This window comes from Chanodichthys erythropterus, chromosome 13, assembly GCF_024489055.1.
Source record: "Chanodichthys erythropterus isolate Z2021 chromosome 13, ASM2448905v1, whole genome shotgun sequence".
In the NCBI taxonomy this organism is placed as follows: Eukaryota; Metazoa; Chordata; class Actinopteri; order Cypriniformes; family Xenocyprididae; genus Chanodichthys; species Chanodichthys erythropterus.
In genome coordinates this window covers 42,696,938-42,720,317 of record NC_090233.1, presented here as the reverse complement: position 1 = coordinate 42,720,317, position 23,380 = coordinate 42,696,938, and the positions used below count along the sequence as shown (strand labels likewise).

The following is a 23,380-nucleotide window of genomic DNA, read 5'->3' as shown; positions in this document are numbered from 1 at the left end:
TGTGCCTTGATCCAAAACAACGAACCCATGCAGCCCTCGTCGTCCACCCATAATGAGATTTGTGTGCAGAAGAAGCTCGGTTTGTTTAACTCAATGGAGCATTCTGCCCGGATGGCCAGGTGCCCAATTGAACATATGGTGAGAATCTAGCCCAGGCAGGGAGATGATGGAAGATTCATGGAGCGCTCACCAGCTCTCTGGTATATACCACTTGGGGCCAGGGGTCAAATGAAGAGAAGATTAGTCTTTCTCTGTCTCTCTCTGATTTCGGCTGTTTTTTCTTGCATTGTGACGTTTGTAGTCTTGTTGTAGAGAAACGCCATCGTGTGGATGTCAGAGTAAAAGCAACAGCTGAGCATTGAAATTGTGAAGATATAACAGATTACTGAATAAAATATACACTCCATTGATTAGTTTTCATTTTTTTATTTATTAAAAAAAATACTTGAACATCTTTTTAAAAGGTGAGGTGAAAGTGGATTAAATGCACCGATATTTTGACATTTCATTAGCTTTGTGTTGATCCATAGGTAGAAATCATATGAACAAACTATTGCAAACATCTGAAAATTAGACGTTTTCCAAATATTTTTTATCTAATTTAATATAGGCTACATGTGTGTAAAAGAAATGAGTATAAAACATAGGCTACTGTAAAGTATTGTTTGTTGATGTATTTAGAATGAGGTAGAGATGTTATCATCCCTGCATGACAAAAGCAAAGCTGAGTTTCTGAACTTCACTTGGCAAAAAGCGGCATTTCAAAAGCTTTAGCGTGTACATGAAAAAAGCACCAGTGACAGTTTATTATTTATTTTAAATTGTAATATTTTTTTCACAACATTATTATTACTGTATTTTTGATTTAATAAATGCTTAACTTTGCATAGCATAGCGAAGCATCCTGTCATGCTTAAATGAGCTTTCACAACGAGGTCAATAAAACATAATGTCATCACATTCTCTGGTGGTACATAAACTAAACCTGATGCCCACCAATCATTAATGACGTAAGCATATCCTGCTGAAAAAAACCTGTATTCTTGTTATTAATTAAAGTGCCAAAGTTACTTGATTTCACCATTATGTGCATGTGATTTTATTTCTGGTCATTTTATTCTGAATATTCAGTTATATAACCAAAAAGAAAAGGTAAAGGGGTCATCCTCTTTGTATCTGGTGATTATCCACATTGTGATGAGATGCTGCTTCGCTGATGGACAGGGTTTTTCATTGCTATGGTTGAGCTTCTTGGATCATTCAGTCCAAATCGTATATAGGCCATAGCCTGGAATAACTGGGCCTGAAATTCAGTCTCTGGCTTCGCTTTCTCCCAGAATTGCTTCTCCTTAGGAGTGAGTTCATTTCCTTCAGGTATCTAAATAATGAGATATAGGACATGGTGTTCATTGTTCAAACTGTTCATTCAAACCTTTAACTTTTAGCACACTGCCACCACATGGCACAAGCTGCACATTTTATTTATTTATTTGAATGTTATTAAGCAGGTCTACTTTGACATGGTATTTTCCCCTGTCAAAATAATATTTACAACAAGACATTATGAGGAAGAAAAAAAAAAAATCCTTACTTCAGCAGACACTCTTTGCAGCCACGTTTTCTCCTCATCTGTAAACTCCATTGCAGAACTGAAACCTGTAAATAATGTCTCTCAATTAATGATTGCAAGCTAATTAAGTTTTAAAGGTAAAAATGATTTGCTTTGACGTCGATCAAGCAAACCAGGTTTTAATGCAGGCCTATATGTGAAAATAAAAACGAAAGTGAAATTAAACAGTAGCTATAGGCTAGCCTATTTGCTTGTTTTTCTTTGCAATAAAATGGTTTGCAAGGAGAAATAAACTTTTCAAATTAAAAACTGATTGATTGTGTCATTTAACCATTCTCACTTTTAAATGATAAGATCTGCATTTTAAATATAGTGCCTGGCTGGTTCCTAGGCTAGCTCAGATTTAGATAAGTAGGCTAGCCTACTACATTTTACTACAGTGTCGACTTGTCATCTGACTCTAATAATAAGTATTAATGTCCTGTCATAAGGTGTCTTTCTACATATATATACAAAGTTATTTTGACTTACCTTTTAAGGAAAATCCTATAACGCAAAAAAAATAAATAAATAAATCCTTTTTTTCGTTAAAAGCAGCCCCGTGCTCCGTTTAAACGAAAGTTAAATAGCATTTCTGTTAACCAACAGAACTGTTTTTGAGTGAACGTGAGAAAAATGATATACGTGTAAAGTTAGTCTATTTGTTCGTAAACATCCTGCAGACAAATCAGCTGTCTCAGCCGGCTGCGGAAGGACGTGAGAAAAAAAAATCGATACTTTCACTATAGCGGTTAAAATAAACTATAACATGAAAAAAAAAAAAAGTGTTTAAAAATTAAGCCTGCTACTCGTTTACTACTCGTGTTTATCCGGTTACGTGAACAATCTGCACTCACGCGATTTCCCCTAAATCCCGCAAGTGAAAGTGAAAGTAACATTGCGTTTGCTGTTGTATCTGTTATCTACCAGTGTGCAAATTTATTATGATGAATAGGGAATATTTAACAACGCCTTCCACGTGTATTTAACCTTCTATGAGACTAATTATGAAATTACAGCTAGAATAAAAGACTTTATATTTTACATATATTTAAAACTAAAACCTTTCTCCAAAATTATTTTTCTAAATCTGATCTTTGACCTTTTTTAGGGTGCCGGTCATTTATATTATGAGGGTGTGATGTGCTAATGTCTGTTTCACTTCCTTGTTGCCAAAAATGTCAAGCACATAGATTTTGATGTTATACTGAAGGGGATGTGATATTGGAAGTACTAAAATTACGTTTTGGGGGGTTGAATAATATTATTGTATTTTAAATGCAATTTTCTTTGCATCAGTTATAAATGATGATACAGTCATTATAGCAAAAGTGAGACAAAAGTGGAAAGATACACCGTTTTATTTCATCTACAACATATCAGACCTCTTTCAGATTTTATTGTCATTTACCAATTTACATAGATTGATAGAAAAGTCCCTTTCCTGTGACAAAGGATAATGGCTATTTGATAAATGAACATTAACAGGACACTTTACAGTTGTTCTGAAAAAGTTGACAGATCAGGTCTACAGACTTTCAGACAATTTGTTTTAAAATAGTCACCGATTTAAAACAGAGCCCCTGAAGCACAGATCAGTCGAGAGGTTATTGATCATCTATGCAGAAGAGCAGCACACTGTTGCCCAGTGGCATCTGAGCATTTGGCATTAGGTGTAGGGATTTCAGAATTCCTCCTCTGCGTTTCGGGTTCTTGAGGCCTTCAGCTCCTTGAGGCGCTCCATGCAGTCCATCAGACTCCTCTCTCCGTGCACCTTGTTGTCACGAGTCCTAACATTCACAGTGTCACTGCTCTTCTCCTTCTCACCCACCACTGTCATTGCATAAACGGTAAAAGTTAGAATTCATGACAACTTTATTTATTCTGTAAACACACCTGCAGCTGACATTTGTTAATTAAAATATCAGAGAAACAAATGCAATTTTAATTTAAAGTGCCCCTTTAATTCAATTTGAATTTTCAGGTCAAAAAACACTTTAAATTTCTTATAATATAAAGTGCTGCATCACACCATGTCTGAAATGGTTTGATCAAGGATTTGGTCTCTCTAAACCTCTCCTTTCCAACACTGCTCTGATTGGTGAGATGGCCCAGTCTGTTTTGATTTTTGTACCGCTTACAGGATGTGTCGGAAATTAAACTGTCATTACCATATGTGAATTTAATCTCCAGAGGGCTCCTCAGCATTTGACTACACAGTAATACGAACGGTAACAATGGCGCAGCCCCTCTTTTGGGAGTCAGTAACTCCATTTGTTGTGCACTTTGAAACTTTGCAGACTTTATACATTCACAAACAGCTATTTGATACGCTACACAAAAGGAACTAGCCAAAAAAGCATAATAGGTGCACCTTAAAGGATTAGTTCACTTTCAAATAAAAATTTCCTGATAATTTACTCACCTTCATGTCATCCAAGATGTTCATGTCTTTCTTTCTTCAGTCGAAAAGAAATTAAGGTTTTTGATGAAAACATTCCAGGATTATTCTCCATATAGTGGACTTCACTGGGCACCAAAAGGTCAAAATTACAGTTTCAGTGCAGCTTCAAAGCATTCCACCCAATCCTAGTTGGGAAATAAGGGTCTTATCTAGAGAAAACATTGCTCATTTAAAAAAAAAAAAAAAGTTTTATACATTTTAACCATAAATGCTCATCTTGAACTAGCTCTCTTCTTCTTCTCTATTTGAATTCCAGCAGTGTAGACACTTCTAAGTGTATTACTGCCCTCCACAGGTCAAAGTTTGAACTAAATTGTCATATACAATATGCTAGTGCAAGTATATAACAATTAATTCAAACTTTGACCAAGAAGAGAGCTAGTTCAAGATGAGCATTTATGGTTAAAACGTACATAATTTTTATTTATTTATTTATATTTTTTTTAGAAAATGAGTGATGGTTTCTCTAGATAAGACCCTTATTTCTCATCTGGGATCGTGTAGAACACTTTGAAGCTGCACTGAAACTGTAATTTTGAACCATATGGGGTCCGTTGAAGTCCACTATATGGAGAATAATCCTGGAATATTTTCATCAAAAATCTTAATTTCTTTTCGACTGAAGAAAGAGGGACATGGACATCTTGACTGACATGGGGGTGAGTAAATTATCAGCAAATTTTAATTTGAAAGTGAACTAATCCTTTAAGTTAGTGAGACTCAGTCATGGTTTGCTTGTGTTGTTTTTGGTTTTTACGAAACACAAGAGCAATTATATACATAGTGGCCTTTATTTTGGCACCAACTATAAAAGAGAAATATGGGCAAAAACACAATTTACATTAGCAAACAGGAACAAGCCATGATTTTTACAGTGTCTATCAAAATAAAACCATTTTTCTAATGTTAATGTTGGATCACTCACCTAAAATGAAATTGTACTGAGCTAACTGGGCATTTCTGATCTTCTTGTTCAGTGTGCAGCCTGGATCCAGGTCCACATCCGTCATCAACCCTCCCTTGTGGAACTCATGTTGTACCTGAGGTTGACAAGAGCTTTTTTAAATTCTAATTATGACCTGGTAGTTTATGCTGGAATCAGAGCTAACAGATAATAGTGTATGGTAAATTGTGAGCAGAAAAGATATGCGTGATTTATCGCAGAGATTAAAACAGTATGGGGATTTAATTAAAAACTATGGGGTCAATACAATTGTTTTTTTTTTTTTTTTAAAGAAATTAATTATTTTATTCAGCAGTTGAATTTAAATTGATCAAATGTGACAGTAAAGACATTTATAATATTACAAAAGATTTCTATTTCAAATAAATGCTGTTCTTTTGAACCTTCTATTCATCAAAGAATCCTATAAAAATGGTTTCCACAAAAATATTAAGCAGTACAACTGTTTTTGGCATTGATAATAAGATGAAATATTTCTTGAGCACCAAAATATCAGAAGTAACAGATACTGATATATCATAAAATGCAAGCAGAACTTACTCTCTGGGCATACTCATCACAAGTGGGTCCTACGGGCACCACCATCACCTGACGTGGGGACAGCCACAGTGGCCTGTGAGACACCAAAGCCGGAGAATTTATTAGCACATATGGTGTGAGATTAAACTTAATCTTGGTAGAGTCTCTTCCTTAACTATACCATTTTCCACCATAGTTTTCAGTCAGGATAGCGATCATGCGTTCCACTGAACCCAGGATTGCTCTGTGGATGATCACAGGTCTCTTCTTGTCATCACCATCATGGCTGAAGACAGAAAAGATGTGGTTTACTTGTTCAGCAAATTAGACAGCTGACAATCATGAAGTGAAATGCAGGAGGAGTGCAGTAATCAAATGTAACCACAAAATGTCACTGTTGTACAGCGAACAAAAAAAAAAAAAAGGTCTCTGGCTCTACTCAGGTTTTCAAATTTCCTTAACATTATATACAAGCAAAGATGTAACATTTTCTTGATTAAACATACCTTACAAAAGTGAGATTGAAACGAATAGGCAACTGGAAGTCCAGCTGAATGGTGGCACATTGGTGATACCTGCCAATGGCATCCTTTATCTGAATATCAATCTGAATGACAGAAAATACTTGAATTGAGTGTAAAGTCTTTTTATAAGTGTCATAAATTTTGCTTGATTTATCTGTATGTACCTTTGGTCCGTAGAAAGCTCCGTCACCAGGATTCAGAACCCATTTCTCTCCAAAATCATTCAGGCTGTTCTCCAGTTGCTAAAACAATTAACGAGGGCTTAATATAAAGTCAAACTAGATGAGACGTGCGTGGTTTATCATGCATATCATAAGAGATTAACTGTATTAAACGTGTAACTGTATTAAAAATGATACATTCTTACAAATTGATGAAATGTTATGATAATGATAAAATTACACCTTATATTATATACACTATGGTTCAAAAGTATGGGGTTGGTAGGATTTTTTAAAAAGAAATTAATACTTTTCAGTAAAGATGCATTAAATTCATCAAATGTGACAGTAAATCTCAGAATCTCTCAGACTATAATTTGCATTTAGAAGGATGTACTGTTACTCCATCCTCAACAGTTAAAGATCTGGGTGTTATTAGACGGCAACTTGAGCCTTCTTCCACCTCAGAAACATCGCTAAACTATGGAGCATGTTATCGGTTAGTTCATGTTCATGCATTTATGATGTCTAGATTACTGAAATGCATTATTAGCTGGTTGTCCTGCTTCCTTTATGAACAAGCTACAATTAGTCCAAAATGCAGCTGCTAGAGTTTTTACCAGCCCAAGAAAATATGATCATATTACACCAACTTTATCATCTCTACACTGGTTACCTATTAAGTTCCGTATCGATTATAAAGTATTGCTACTGACCTATAAGGCTCTAAATGGTTTAGCTCCTGGGTACTTGTGAACCAATCTTCTATCTTCCTACAATCCTTCACGCTCTTTAAGATCAAAAAAAAATTCTGGGCTTCTGGTTGTACCTAGGATATCCAAGACCACTAAAAGAGGGAGAGCGTTTTCATTATATATCCTAATTATTGTTAATATGTAATCATTATTTCCAGGAGCTCATTGCTTCTACCTACAATTAGTCTGCTAACAGTGATTGTAAATTAAATTGCCTAAATTTTACATTGTTAGCTAACTGAATGATTATATGTGCATTTCTGAAACCACATACATTGGACAGTCACCTCTAATACCAGATTCTTTACATTGTAATGTTGACATGCATTCTCTGTAAAGCTGCTTTGAAACGATATGTATTGTGAAAAGCGCTATACAAATAAATGTGAATTGAATTAAATTCATAATGTTACAAAAGATTTATATTTCAAATAAATTCTGTTTCTATATATCAAGGAATCATAAAAAAAAAAAAAAAATCACTATTTCCACAAAAATATTAAGCAGCACAATGATTTTCAAAATTGATAATAATAAATGTTTCTTGAGCATCAATATTAGAATGATTTCTGAAGGATCATGTGACAATAAAAATTGGAGTAATAGCTGCTAAAATTCAGCTTTGCCATCACAGGAAAAATAAATAAAATATTAAAATAGAAAACAGTTGTTTAAAATTGTAATAATATTTCACAATATTATAATTTTGTACTGATTTCTGATCAAATAAATGCAGCGTTGGTGTATATTCTTTCAAAAACATTTTGGAAATCTTACCAACCCTAAACTTTTAAACAATAGTTTGCATGGACATTGTTTTAGGACACAGAGTTCATGGTAAGTTTCAAATTCTACCTTCTCAGCCTGGTCCCACACTTCAGGTTCTCCTAGGAATTTCTCTGGCCTGGTGGAGAGGTTCAATTTGAAGGTGAAACCAAACACATCATACACCGTACGCAGGAAGTCGAGACAACCCTTTATCTCTGACTCAATCTGATAGGAGTAAAAGTAAGGAGGTAAGATAAGGAGAAAAATTACCTCTTGTTTGGAATTCAAACAAACAATGTATTAATGTGCTCATGAACCAATAATTTTCCCATGGCTTTTGTTGATTTGATTTGAATGCGATTACTAAATAAGGATTCTTAAAATAATTCTACAGAGATCACTCATGAAGAGCAAAATCAAATATATTTATATTCGCAATAGATATTATGTATTTAGGATTTTAGCAATTTCAATGACTTCTTCAGGTTAGGGAACCATGAAAATATGAGGTCACAAAAAAGTATTGTGTATTCAAAATTAGTTAGTTCTGGTTCTCAAGTCTGATTGGCTGAGAGCCTTTTCCAGCCATGCAATATTCTACCAATATCACACAGAAAACATTTCACAATGTGTGTCAGTCTGCTTGTTTCTGCCAAATCTATGCTGGCAGAATTTCTCACAGCAAGTGTCAATGGTGAAGGAGCAAACCCACTCTAGTTTTTACAGATACTACTGTTATTGTGTCACGGAACATAGAACGAGTTGTAGAATGTAGACCTCAAATATGCAATTTATATATAACACATGGTGCCTATTTGAACATTCGTTTAGCTCCAGGCCATCAGCAGCCATTCATCGCTCATGTACCCGCCGAGAACAGCTTCATCTTGGGAATTTGCCATTGACTCTTATGTAGATAGTGGCTAAAACATAAGATATCATTTGTTTTGGGTATATCAAACTGGCAATCTTTGGTCTAATTAATCTATTACTTGTTCCAGAGCAAATCGATTTGGCTAAGGGCAAGCTTAAGTCTCATAACTTTAGATTAGATTATTATTTCACTCAAATCCTGTACTAACTAGAGCACTGCATTTGTACTTTTGATTGAATTGTTTGCTCGTTTTTATCTCCTTTTGTACAAACTTCTTATACTTTTTATAATGGCTATTATTGTCAATTTAAACATTGTTCAATAAATAGTATTTTATTTTATATAAAACATTTGCCACAATTTGTATTGAGAAAAGGTCTGTTAGTGATTGTGACTGACATTATTATGACTGTAGATGGCGGCAAAGACTGTCTTTATGAGTGTGTCAGTAACAAATACTTGTATACTGAAAAGGAATGGAAACAATGTTGTAAACAAGAATGTTATCTTTTCTTTAAAACAACACCTTATAAGATTCAACGGACAAATGCACTGACTAGCGCTGTCGTGGGAAATCTGTTAAAAGGATATCAAGACAAAGTAAACAATTCCTCAGTGGACATTTTATATGATGAATATAAGACTGACCTGAAGAATAAATGCTATAGACCAGGGGTCTCCAATCCTGCTCCTGGAGGGCCACTGTCCAGCAGAGTTTAGTTCCAACCCTAATTAAACACACCTGAACCAGCTAATCAAGGTCTTACTATAGGCAAGAAAACTCCAAGCAGGTGTGTTAAGGCAAGTTGGAGATAAACTCTGCAGGACAGTGGCCCTCCTGCTAAAGACCTATCAGATGCAGGTAATAAACTGGCTTAAGTTGATCTCTCTCTCTCTCATTATACTCTATATAATACAATAAGCTTCAATGAAGCAACTCAGCGTTCCTTCTTTAGTAGTTCTAAAGTGACGTTTTAGAATTGGTAAAGGAGGCTCGGGCTCAACTGTTAAACTGTCAACTTGAGATTTGAATCCATGGTGGAAGGAAGTAGCTCTGCACAAAACAGGGTTTTTAAAGACACTCTGTTGTTGTTTCTTATATATTTACACTCTTGTGCTGTCGAACTGTTATATAAAAGCAATAATCATACTCGTAGTCATGTGATAGGACTCTATATCAGCACAGCTGTGATTAACTCCAGCCATACTGATATAGAGCCATATCGCACTCCTACTGGTGTGATATTTCTCATGTAACATGCCTGGTCCATTGAGCAGAAGATGTGAGCGTCGTCTTGTTGGAAGCGTCTGACTCTTGTCAGGCCAGTCAGAGCTCCAGACAGTTCGTTACGGTGCAAGACCCCAAAGTCTGCCAGACGCAGGGGCAGCTCCCTCCATGAGCGTGGCCGGTGGTCAAACATCAGACTGGAAAACAAGGAAAAAGTATACATTAAAAAAAAATTCCCAAAAAAGATTTTGCTCACCAGGTTTTTTTTTGCATTCAGGGATACTCTCCTGCCATATTGTCAATGCCTGTTGTTATTATTAACAAACACTTTAAAACTTCTGTTGCTTAACATAAGTGCATATAGAAAGATTGTGTACCAGTGACCAGGGCAGTTCATGGGCTTGAGAGCAAAGATCTCCTTCTCCACCTCAAAAGAGAACATGTTTTCGCTGTAGTGCTGCCAGTGTCCTGAGGTTTGCCACAGTTTGCTGTTGTAGATGTTTGGCGTGACCACTTCCTGGAATCCCCTCTTTCTGTATTCACTCTACAAAGTAAAATATACCACAGTACAACAAAAACAGTCCATGAAAATAAATATTCAAGTGGTTGGCCCACAATCATTACCGGGGTCCTTGAAGTGGACCGACCTATCCATTACATGGTCTACTGAACCATGACATCCATAAAATGCAATTTAGCATATCCTAATAGACCTCTGCAAACCCGGCTCCACATCACACCCTTGTTTTGTTGGCTATTGTAATTTTTTTAAATGGACGATATCAGCTCTGTAGTAACAGAATAAACTATGAATTCGAAATGGGGGAAACTCACCCTAATAAACTCGATCAGCGTATTATAGATGTAGGCTCCTTTAGGGAGAAAGAAACAGCTACCTGGGCTCAGGTCGTGGAAGAAAAACAAGTCTTGCTCCTGGAAAGACCATAGCAAGAGAGTGTGTAAAACATTAAAGGTTAGAGAAACAATTATGACACAGATCAGAAATCTAATACAAGTTACAGGAGGATACAAAGAAAAAGAACAAGAGAAGTTCAAACGAGCAAGAGAGACAAAAAATAGGACAAATGGCTGATTACGCTCTAGCTTTTGTTGTGACAAAGTGTTCCCTGTGCACCCATCAGCATGCCCATGAACAGATGGCACATTAAGGAGACAGACATCTGCCTTCTTTATAGGCACAGTCCCTGCTCCCCACACAGCCCACCTATCAGACCTGTCTTCAGTCACCCCAGTGAGACACCCTACACAGTGCATCAAATGGGGGGTTGGGGGGCAACTTTCTGCTCAAGTCATTAGAACACCAAGGCGTCCACATGTCCTCCATTGTGAGCAGTTTTGTCCCCCAAATGTTTGGTGGAAAAGGGCTGCTTTATATTCATTTGTCCACTGCTGATTTCTTTATAATTATTCACTTGCAGTAAGAACGGGCATTCATGTTACTGCTGGATTTATGATTTAGGTACCCTACTGGGTAGCACTTTATTTTACAGTATGTGTACTATATATATATATATATACACACACACAATTATGTTGTACATACAGGTGAAAGAGTGGTAACACAAGGTACTTACCTGACATGTATGTACATGGGAACTAATAAGAAACACTGCTGTACTTTCCAATGGTACATACATGGTAATTACTTTGTATAGACAAGTGTTAGGTAATACCATTTTATGTCCGTATATGGTAACTAACAGACACATTACTCTACTTATTAATAGTATGTACATAGTAAATATTTTGTACTTGCAGACAAGTGTGGATATTAACAGGCACTTATGTGTGGTAAGTAGTGAGACACTTTACTGTACTTACTAGTGGTACAGTTGTGGCCAGAATTATTAGACCCCTTCATAAATATGATCAAAGATGACTCTAAAAATAAATCTGCATTGTTTATCCTTTTGATCTTTAATTTATAAAATTAGCAAAAATCTAACCTTTCATTGAAGGAAAAGAATTGAAAGTGGGGGGGATAACATTATGAAATAAATGTTTTTCTCCAAAACACGTTGCCCACAATTATTAGCACCCTTTTATTCAATTCTTTTTGCAACCTCCTTTTGCCAAGATAACAGCTCTGAGTCTTCTTCTATGACGCCTGATGAGTTTGGAGAACACCTGAGAAGAGATCAGAGACAATTTCTCCATACAGAATCTCTCCAGATCCTTCAGATTCCCAGCTCCATGTTGGTGCTTCTTCTCTTCAGTTCACTCCACTCATTTCTTTAGGGTTCAGGTCAGGGAACTGGGAAGACCATGGCAGAAGCTTCATTTTGTGCTCATTGACCCATTTTTGTGCTGGTTTTGATGTTTGTTTTGGATCATTGTCCCGACGGATGATCCAACCACAGGCCATTATTAGATTTCTAGCAGAAGTGGTCAGGTTTTGATTTTTTGTCTGTTGGTATTTGATAGAATCCATGATACGATATATCTGAACAAGTTGTCCAGGACCTCCAGCACAAAAATAGGCCCACAACATTAAAGATCCAGCAGTATATTTGACCGTGGGCATGGGGCACTTTTTATCCATGTGTGCACCAAAACCATCTGGTGGGTTTGCTGCCAAAAAGCTCTTGTTTTAGTTTCATCTGACCATAGAAGCTGGTCCCGTTTGAAGTTCCAGTCTTGTCTGACAACTGAATATGCTGGAGATTGTTTCTGGATGAGAGCAGAGGATTTTTCTCGAAACCCTCCCGAACAACTTGTGGGGATGTAGGTGCTTTGGATAAATTTTTTATAGGCTTTCTGAGATTCAAGACTCAACTAATCTCTGCAATTCTCCAGCTGTGATCCTTGGAGAGTCTTTGGCCACTCAAACTCTCCTCCTTACTGTGCATTAGGACGATTTAGACACACGTCCTCTTTCAGTCAGATTTGTTACATCTTTAGTTGATTGGAACTTCTTAATTACTGCCCTGATGGTGGAAATGGGGATTTTCAATGCTTCAGCTATTTTCTTACAGCCACTTTCTATTTTGTGAAGCCCAACAATCATTTGCTGCACATCAGAACTATATTCTTTGTTTTTTCTCATTGTGATGAATGATTAAGGGAATTTGGCCTTTGTGTTTCCTCATGTTTATACTCCTGTGGAACAGGAAGTCATGGCTGGCCAATTTCATGTTCATGATCACCCTGGTGAGCTAAAATTTTTTAAATATGAATGGGAATATACTTCAGAGATATTTTACTCATAAAAAATTCTAGGGGTGTGAATAATTGTGGGCAATGTGTTGTGGAGAAAAACATTTATTTTTATAATGTTATTTCCCCCCACTTTCAATTCTTTTCCTTCAATGAAAGGTTAGATTTTTGCTAATTTTATGAATTAAAGATCAAAAGGATAAACAATGCAGACTTATTTTTAGAGTCATCTTTGATCATATTTATGAAGGGGTCTAATAATTCTGGCCACAACTGTATATACATGGTAACTATGTTGTACTCACGGACAAGTGTGGACACACATAACGGACACAGTGTGTGTATGTTAACAACAGTACAAAACAGAGGCTTTCCAAATAGTGTTTTCTCACTGATGCCGTTTAAAAATCAAAATTCTCAAGAAATAAAGTAATTGTTTTGCTGCACTACGCATGTACTTTATGTAGTGTTTTATGAACTGGTAATGCTAAATTGCTCTCCACAACAGTGCATCTTATTTTACAGTCCTTACAAGTTAATATGCTTAAGCTTATTATTACAAAGGTTAAAGAGCTGATAATTCCTATGTAATGTTTATGTACAAGGAAGCACTTTATTTTACAGTCCTATATCCATGTACTTACTATGAACATAGTAGTGAATATACCAGTTAGTTAATGCGTAAGTTACACATTACTTAGTTTGGGGGGGGGGAGGATGTGTAAGCATGGTACAAGATACTTCTTGAGTACTGGATGGTATACTTTTGCGGTTCAACTTGCCTAATCTTTACTGGACAATGATTCACTTAACCGATTGGTCCAATAGGGGTATTTTGATGAAATACATACAGATCATTAACACTACAACTGTACTTGGTATACTCAGTTGTCATGTGTCAACAGCCTTGCTTATAAGGACTACTTGATAAGTATTAAGTGCTGTATAGTTACTGCAGTGTATCATTTTGGTAAGCACATTTGTTTTACAGTAGTTAAGTAAGTGTCCGTTATGTGTGTCCACACTTGTCCGTGAGTACAACATAGTTACCATGTATATACCACTAGTAAGTACAGTAAAGTGTCTTACTACTTACCACACATAAGTGCCTGCTATTATCAACACTTGTCCAAAAGTACAACATAGTTACCATGTACATACCATTAGTAAGTACAGTAATGTGTCTGTTAGTTACCATATACGGACACTATAAGTAAGTGCCTGTTATTACCCAACACTTGTCTATACAAAGTAATTATGTATGTACCATTGGAAAGTACAGCAGTGTACATACATGTCAGTTAAGTACCTTGTGTTACCACTCTTTTACCTGTATGTACAACATAATTACTATATATGTACCAGGAAAGTACACGTATGTAAAATAAAGTGCTACCCACTACGGTTAAAAAAGTTTGGGGTATTTTTTTATTTATTATTATTCAGCAAGGATGCATTAAATTGATCAAAACGGAGTGGGATGTTTTTTTTTTTTTTTTATATATATATAATATTACAAAAGATTTCTAATTCCAATAAATGTGGTTCTTTTGAGCTTTCCATTCATCAAAGAATCCTGAAACAGTTTCCAATATTGATAAGAAATATTTCCTGAGCAGCTAATCAGCATATTTCTGAAGAATTTCTGAAGGATAATAATTTGTTTCTGAAAACTCAACTGTGCCATCACAAACAACATTTCAAAATATAATAACACAGAAAAGTCATTTTTAAATTCTGAAATAAATAAAAAAATCTAATTTATGATATTACTGTTTTTACCGTGTGTTTGATCAAATAAATGCAACCTTGGTTTTGAAAGCATTATTTCAAAAACAAACAAACAAAAAATCCTACCGACCCTAAACATTTGAATGGTAGTGTATGAAAGACTTTTTGATTTAGAGTATGTATGAGCCAGTACTGTGCACCATTAGTATATTTAATCCCTGTCACCCAAGTGTTTAAATAAAGCATGATTTACATAATCCATAGGAGGGGATACCACTGATGCAGCATTTTGCTTGGCCATGGCATAAATATATATATATATAAATATATTATATATATATTTATATATATATATATATCATATATATATACACATGTTTTTGTGATGTGCTGCATATTTCATGTATATTTTTGGCTTATCTGAACAGCACCTCTGTCTGTTTATTGTAAAAATCCACTACACATTTCAGATGAGCGATGGGTTTTTTGATCCTGTTTTCATATACATTTTCAGACATCTACTCATACCCGTCCCAGTTTGCGATGATCCCTGTTCTTGGCTTCTTCCTGGAATTTCTCCCATTCTTTCAGCATCTTGGGATCAGGGAAAGAGATGCCATAGATCCTTTGCAGGCTCTCCATATCAGCTTTGCCCTCCCAGTACGTAGAGGAATTCTGCGATGTACATCATACACGTTATTTGGGATTATACCAGGGGTGGCAACTGTCGGTCCTGGAGAGCCACAGTCCTGCAGATTTTGCTTCAACCCCAATCAAACACACCTGAACAAGCTAATTAAGGTCTGAAGGGATACTAGGAAGCTACGGTCAAGTGAGTTTTTATCAGGGTTAGACTAAACTCTATAGGACTGTGGCTCTTCCAGGACTGGAGTTCGTCACCCCTGGATTATACATACAATATACCTAATGTACAGATTAAGATAACAGGACATAGAAGATTGTTATTGAAACCATTTAGATAAGGAACGAATTGTGCACCTTGTGAATCTTTAAGGCCTTGATCTTTCCTGTATGTCTTACATGAGGCCCTCTGCACAGATCGATCAAAGGCCCACACCTACAGAAGCAGCAACAAAACAAACGTGTAAAAAACCAAGGTATAAATATACTGTATATAGACTACCATTCAAAAGCTTAATATTTTTGTGGAAACCATGAATATTGTTTTTTCTTCAGCATTTATTGATGAATAGAAAGCTCTTTTGTTACAATGTGAAAGTCTTTATTGATCAATTTAATGTGTCCTTGCTGAAGTATTAATTTATTTCAACAACAACAACAAAAAAATCATACAAACCACACACTTTTGAACAGCAGTGCAAGTACACATGAAAAAAGTTGATAAGCACAAAAAAAACAGACCTGTAAACTGTAGTTGTTGGGGTGGTAACCTTTTCATTCAGAATCCTGCACTTGAACTTGTTATACTAGAAGAACAAGAGAAACAGATTTCACCAGTCTGAACTTCAAGGTTAAGGGTGTTAAGGGTTTATTCATGGCATGAGTTTATATTTCTCTGTTTTAGAAAGGAAGCACCTACCTTGAACATCTCCAACAGAGTCTCCTTCTTTACCTCCAGCCTCTCAAAGGGCTGCTTCTCTTTGATGATCTTCTTACACAAGTTCTCCAAACATGGGAAATCATTACTCGATACACCTCTGAGAACCAGCAGACGAGGAAGGGAGAGGACAGGGAAATGAAAGTACACAAAGGTGCACAGGTTTCATTACAAAACATAAGCCCTTCTTAAATAAAAACTACAACGCAAAGAAGAACCAAACATCTCACAGATGTCACCAACTAAAAAACTTTTTCTACCAGCAGTCAACTTTTATGACAAAACAATGCTTTTTCAGTAAACTACCCGTTCTGGACCAGACAGAGCCACACTAACAAACAAGACAGAGCTTGACAGCGATATTATCAAAATGAATAACATTTGCATAAATTGACATTCAACAAGTAAATTACTGCATTTATTATGTTCCTTGCTGCTTATCTAAAGCCACTGCACTGGTCCTGGTCAAACAAAAGGTCAAGTAATTGTTGAAAGGGATTAAAAAAAAGTGGACAAAATGTTTTATTTCTTGAACAGCTGCTTGGCATAATTTCTAACCACAGATGAATTAATGTGACTTTCAAGCTCTGACTGACAGTTTTAAAAAATAGATAGTAAATGGACATAACAATGACTTGCATTAGCATGGATGAGCACAGTCATGCGAGGCACATTGTTACTCGACACCTGTAGTCTCCTCTGTAATACTACTGTTCTGTTGATGAACAACCCAAATTATTCTAATAAAGAAAATCTAAAGAAAAAGCAAAAAAGAATATGTTTGACTTACTCAGTTTCAAGAAACATATCATAGTAAAAGCCATTCTCAATGGGTGGTCCGTAACAAAGGCAGCCTCCATAGACTTTCTCCATGGCCTCTCCCATTATGTGGGCACTGGAGTGCCAATAAACCTAAAGAGAACACATTTGTTTTCTGAAATAATATGCAATTATGCACTCTTTTAATCACCTATTAAATATAATAATTTAGAAAATAAACATTGTCTCCATGCAGTACTATGCTGACATTTCATTTGTGGTGTGGTCACTGCTACTGCAGACAAGTGTTCATTAACGAGGACCTATTATGCCCTTTTGCAAATTCTTGATTTTACTAGAATAGATTTTCATGCTTGAATGTCCAAAATCACATTATTTTTCACATATTTTACATAGTGGCAGCAATGTAAAATATGAAAAGCACAATGTTGGACGAGTGTGTTGTGAGTGGTCAATAGCTTTTAGCAATTTCAATGCTGCAGTTTTAGCATGAAAAAGGTCTGCAAAGTGCTTTGCAGACCTTTTCATGCTAAAACTGCAACATTACACAATAAATAAAATTGAAAATGTAAAAAAAAAAAAAAAAAAATCACAGGACCTCTTTAAACAAACTTACTGCTTGTGCTTCTTCGTCATCAAATTTGAGAAACACTAGACTGCAGTCTTCCTCTAAGGGCCGGTCCAGATCCCACACCCCATTGTTCACTTTCGAGATCACAGTATTATCAGCAAGGCCTTGGCTGTTAAATAAAAACACATTATAATGTTATACATTGTGATTACAAGTTAGTTGCACAAGTTGGAAGTACAATGATGTCAAGCAATTCACTAAAAAAAATCATTTTTAGTGCCTTTCAATTAGATTAAACAGAAGTCTAAGTTATAAATAAAAATTACCTTTAAAAAACACTTGTATATAACATAATATGACATGCCTTAAAATAAATTCACATCTTCTTTGCATTTCACCTCTGCTCAAGATTGTTTCCTGTCTGGCTTTCCAAAAAACCTGGCATTGTACACTATGAATATGGCTGGCTCTGTGACAAATTGCTTATGTTATGTTCTTCTATTGTAAATTGCTCTGAATAACAGGGTCTGCTAAATGCATAAATGTAACCCAAATTCACTGCACTTGCTGGGTCGATATTTCTATTGAATTGCTCAGACAAACAGAGCAATGTTTTGACTGCACCACAAAGCCTGCAGTGTTTATAAGTTGACTGCAGTGTTTACGTTGACACAAAGACTCCAAAACTATAGCAAGGAGTCAAAAGGTAGGTATCGTTTGATAGAAAACGTTTTAAAAATTAACTACGTTTGAACATTCTCATGCTGAGAAACTGCTGATAAAATGCAAAAAAAAAAAAAAAAAGTAATTTATTATAATTTTACATATCTATCTTCTTTGACATGCAATAACTCAGGAAGGACATAAAGTAGGAGGACCACTCTTTTTTGGTGAAGTTCTCCTGCATATTAGCTGCATCTGGATCAAATTGTGGTGATAGCATAGTAATCAAAGGTTACAGCATTTGGAAACAAGGTAGCCTTTTTGTTTAACCCTTGACACCCCCCCTAATGGGCATTTTTAAAATCGTTCCTCCTTGATGAATATCTCGTGATCTGTGCAAGGGTTTATGTTTATTTTGGACTCATTTCAAACAGGAGCATCTACTCTAAGTAATGATGTGCCATTTTCTATGATCTATGCATGTTTCATGAAGTTATAAGCGAACACGCCACATGAAAGCTACATTTGATTTTAGTTAGCACCTGTGGGGTTTTATGCGTCATAACTCTGTGAGGAATATCTTGTGATCGGACCATTTTAATCGTGAAAAACTAATCGTACAAATAATGATGTGCCATTTTCTACAATCGGAGCATTGTTTCATGAAGTTACAAGCGGAAATGTGACATAAATGCAACATCCATATACAAACCCGATTCCAAAAAAGTTGGGATACTGTACAAATTGTGAATAAAAACAGAATGCAATGATGTGGAAGTTTCAAATTTCAATATTTTATTCAGAATACAACAAATGACATATCAAATGTTTAAACTGAGAAAATGTATCATTTTAAGGGAAAAATAAGTTGATTTTAAATTTCATGGCATCAACACATCTCAAAAAAGTTGGGACAAGGCTATCCTCCAGCTGTACATTTAACTTTTCCGGCCTCTTATTGCTACCTGTCCCAACTTTTTTGGAATGTGTAGCTCTCATGAAATCCAAAATGAGCCAATATTTGGCAACATTTGATATGTTACCTATATTCTATTGTGAATAAAATATAAGTTTATGAGATTGGTAAAATATTGCATTCCTTTTTTATTCACAATTTGTACAGTGTCCCAACTTTTTTGGAATCGGGTTTGCATTATTTACATAAGGTTCCTGCGGGGCTTCACGTACAAAAACTCGCACAAGTTTAGTCAAAGCCCAAAACATTCATTTGTGCTCCGAAGCTTCCTGAAGCAGTGTTTTGAAATCAGCCATCACTAAATAAGTCGTTATTTTTTTTTTTTTTTTAGCACACCAAAAATATTCTCGTTGTTTTATAATATTAATATTGAACCATTGTACTCACATGAACTGATTTAAATATGTTTTTAGTACCTTTATGGATCCTAAGAGAGGAAGTGTCATTGCTCCCTATGGAGGCTTCACTGAGCCATCGGATTTCGACTTAAATATCTTAATTTGTGTTCCGAAGATTAACAAAGGTCTTACGGGTGTGGAACGGCATGAGGGCAAGTAATAAATGACAGAATTTTCATTTTTGGGTGAACTAACCCTTTAAGTGTTGATCAGAATGGTTGGATGCATTAAAAAGCTGAGTTTCTAAGCTTTAAAAATGATAACTATTTTGTGTTATTCCTGTCAGTGGTTGCTTAATAATTTGATTATGAATTTTTTCGATTGGAGTGGTGTACCGCCGTGTTGGAGTGTTAAATATTTTTTTTTTTAAAAATACACGTATGAGATTCAAGTCAAGTTTACAAATCTTTTACAAGTGCCATTGCTAACTGTGACTGTTTCAAGCAGCTTGGCAACATTAGGGCTGAAACGCTTTCCTTGTTTAGTTTAGTTACTAACCTGATGCCACAGGCAACCTGGTACGGCGTGGTCTTCCAGGACTCCCCATCTATTACTTTTCCATCAGGCAGCGTGATCTTGATGGACTTGCTCTCTTTTGCTGCTTTCTCAGCCAGCAGGGCATCATGTTCTGCCTTTAGCTTGTTATATATAGACAGACGCTCCTCAATGTACTGTGGTGGAGGACTCAACTATAGAGAAGAGAGAGACAAAACTCATATTATCATTATGCAAACTCTGTACTTTGTTTAAAGAGCCCTTCACAGTGCATGTATCATAAATAATAAACCATTTAACATAAGAAACATTGTGTTTATGAACCAAACCAAGAACTTCCACCTCTGTTAAATGCATACATGACAAATATTTTCAAGATGTTGCAATACTAGTCACATTTTTAAATTTATTAAATTATACAGAGAATTCTGGAACAGCTGGAGTGATACTGGCAGTGGTCAGGTGTACTCTGGACTAATTTTAATACTAAACTCTACCTGTGTTGTTATGGGAATATGCAAGCGTTGTGATACATAACAGAAGCACCAACCTCAGCCTTGCCACCTGCATCTCCACCAGCATTCTTGTTTTTCTTCTTTCCTCCATCTTTGCTATTCTGAAACAAGGGTGTGACATTCATTGTTAGTTACTGTCAATTAATTGTTCATGTCAACAAACAAGAGTTCAAACGTGTCACTCCACCCACTTAAAGTGATACAGAAACCATACATGACTGCAAATAACCAGAGTTTATTAAATAAACCATATTACACAGCAGTCAAACTAATAATAAGAGCAACTTGCTCCAAAGACCCCTTAAACTATGAAAAATAAGGGATTCTGAGTTTTGACAGCAACATGCTGTGACTGTCTCAGACAGAGGACTTCACTAGCTAGTCAGCTAACTGCATGTATATCTGATACCTTCTTCTCGTCCATTTTCAGATCCTTCATTTGTTCGTTCACGCTCTCATCCGCCATAATTAGACGAAAATATCAGAAGCACGAACACGTAACACGATCCAACGATTTACAGTTTAGTACAGAGCTTATACAGGACACCGGCATACACGTTTCCCGGATATCGCAGGGAAGCCAATGCTGATGCAATATGAATTTGGGATGTTATCCGTGATTGGTGGACACGCTGTGATTGACGTGAGTATAAACCAATCATTAGGCAGAACATTTCAGTTCTGTCGCGGTAAGATGATGCAACGCGAAAGGCATCATATAAATAGTAAGGTAGCTACTTATATGTAGTACTGTATATACTTCTGGCATTTGATTTCTAATTATTATATAGTGCGTAATTTTACTCAGAGTAATAATAAAAACACAAAGCTTTCTGCAGCAAAAACGCTTCAGCAATAAATATGGGCTGTCCTCTCAAACAGCAATGCACTCTAGTGGTACCTAGTGGTCAGAAATAAGAAGCGAACCTATTAATAATAACATAATTTTATAGTGATATACAAACAGCACCTTAGAGGCTAGTTATACAAAAGGCATTTATTTACATCGGGTATTTATAGCAACCCTTCTGGGTATGGCAGATTATTTAGCTCCAACTTATCCTTCTAACTGTAACCTTGTTTCCAGGCAAAGCTCTTAAACTGAAAGCCCTTGTGGACTGGAAAGTGTATATTTTATCAAATAGGGAGGTAGGTGTTTGTGGAACTGAAGAAGGGTCATTATTTTTAGAAAAGCAATTGAAAGGTTGTTTCTTATACAGAAACCGAAGAGTTGTGATGTTAGTCGGAAATTGTATTAGTATAAAAGCCATGTTGAGAATATTTTAGTGTTTTAAATTACAGCCTGGTATGGAAACCTGGGAGTGAGGAGAAAGAATATGTTGTACAGGATAGAGAGAATGGTTGAAAAATAATAGGACGCTAGAGAATAAGATGCCAAAACATAGAAAAGCAGCAAGGGTTATATCCGATTCCACACACCCACTTTACTCAGAATTTGTAATGTTTCCATCTGGAAGAAGGTAAAAGGTCCCCAAAGTTCTTTAAAATGATTGCAAACATTCTTTTATGGAATATTGAATGTAAATAAGTAAGGGTAAGCATCTTTCATGAGAATTTTTTTTTTGTATGATTATGATTATTGTATTGTCTGTCTTTTTTGTGTATGTGTTATGGTGGCCCAGTAGTGCACAACACAATGACATTAAAAAGGCAAACATAAGTTCACAACACAACGAAATCGAGCCACAACACAACGGAATAAAGCCACAACACAACGAAATCGAGCAACAACACAACGAAATAAAGCCACAACACAACGGAATAAAGCCACAACACAACGGAATAAAGCCACAACACAAAGAAACTGAGCTACAACACAATGAAATCGAGCCACAACACAACGGAATAAAGCCACAACACAACAGAATAAAGCCACAACACAACGGAATAAAGCCACAACACAACGGAATAAAGCCACAACACAATGAAATCGAGCCACAACACAACGGAATAAAGCCACAACACAACGGAATAAAGCCACAACACAATGAAATCGAGCCACAACACAACGGAATAAAGCCACAACACAACGGAATAAAGCCACAACACAATGAAATCGAGCCACAACACAACGGAATAAAGCAACAACACAACGGAATAAAGCCACAACACAATGGAAATGCTCCCGACCACTAGGGGGCTCTCAGAGCTCGGTAAAGTTAGTTTTCCTTGCCACTGAGTCGGCAGTGATATCCATAGACATCTATGGTGATATCACCACGATTAGTTTAAACCATGGTTTAAACAGAATTTAACCACCGTATATCGACATGAAATATTAATTCAATATTACCTACGTGCAAAATAGCTTCATATTTATACTTGTGATATCTTTGTAAAACTGTCGACTTTATAGAACAGTGGCAAGGAATAGTAATATTACCGAGCTCTGAGAGCCCCAAGTGGTCGGGAGCATTTCCGTTGTGTTGTGGCTTTATTTCGTTGTGTTGTGGCTTTATTTCGTTGTGTTGTGAGTTTGCTTTTTTTAATTCCGTTGTGTTGTGGCTTTATTTCGTTGTGTTGTGGTTTGATTCTGTTGTGTTGTGGCTTTATTTCGTTGTGTTGTGGCTTGATTCCATTGTGTTGTGGCTTTATTTCATTGTGTTGT

General features: G+C 36.0%; 1 protein-coding gene and 1 long non-coding RNA gene across 2 annotated transcripts; both read right to left on the bottom strand.

Moving 5' to 3' along the window:
• Nucleotides 1–470: 470 nt before the first annotated feature.
• Nucleotides 471–2,476, bottom strand: LOC137034773 (uncharacterized). Its single transcript, XR_010896976.1, has 3 exons — nucleotides 2,102–2,476; nucleotides 1,592–1,656; nucleotides 471–1,378 (listed from the first exon to the last, which is right to left on the bottom strand). It is a non-coding gene; the product is annotated as an uncharacterized lncRNA (long non-coding RNA).
• Nucleotides 2,477–2,967: 491 nt separating this feature from the next.
• Nucleotides 2,968–21,330, bottom strand: tars1 (threonyl-tRNA synthetase 1). The gene is made up of 19 exons (XM_067406061.1): nucleotides 21,161–21,330; nucleotides 20,787–20,852; nucleotides 20,240–20,430; nucleotides 17,750–17,873; nucleotides 17,144–17,265; nucleotides 16,336–16,453; nucleotides 16,158–16,222; nucleotides 15,774–15,852; nucleotides 15,303–15,449; nucleotides 10,701–10,799; nucleotides 10,244–10,410; nucleotides 9,901–10,063; nucleotides 7,852–7,989; nucleotides 6,245–6,322; nucleotides 6,063–6,163; nucleotides 5,738–5,842; nucleotides 5,578–5,650; nucleotides 4,999–5,113; nucleotides 2,968–3,442 (listed from the first exon to the last, which is right to left on the bottom strand). Exons 1-19 carry the CDS (start codon nucleotides 21,215–21,217, stop codon nucleotides 3,294–3,296), a joined length of 2,157 nt encoding a protein of 718 aa, XP_067262162.1. The 5' UTR covers nucleotides 21,218–21,330; the 3' UTR covers nucleotides 2,968–3,293.
• Between the last annotated feature and the right edge of the window lie 2,050 nt (nucleotides 21,331–23,380).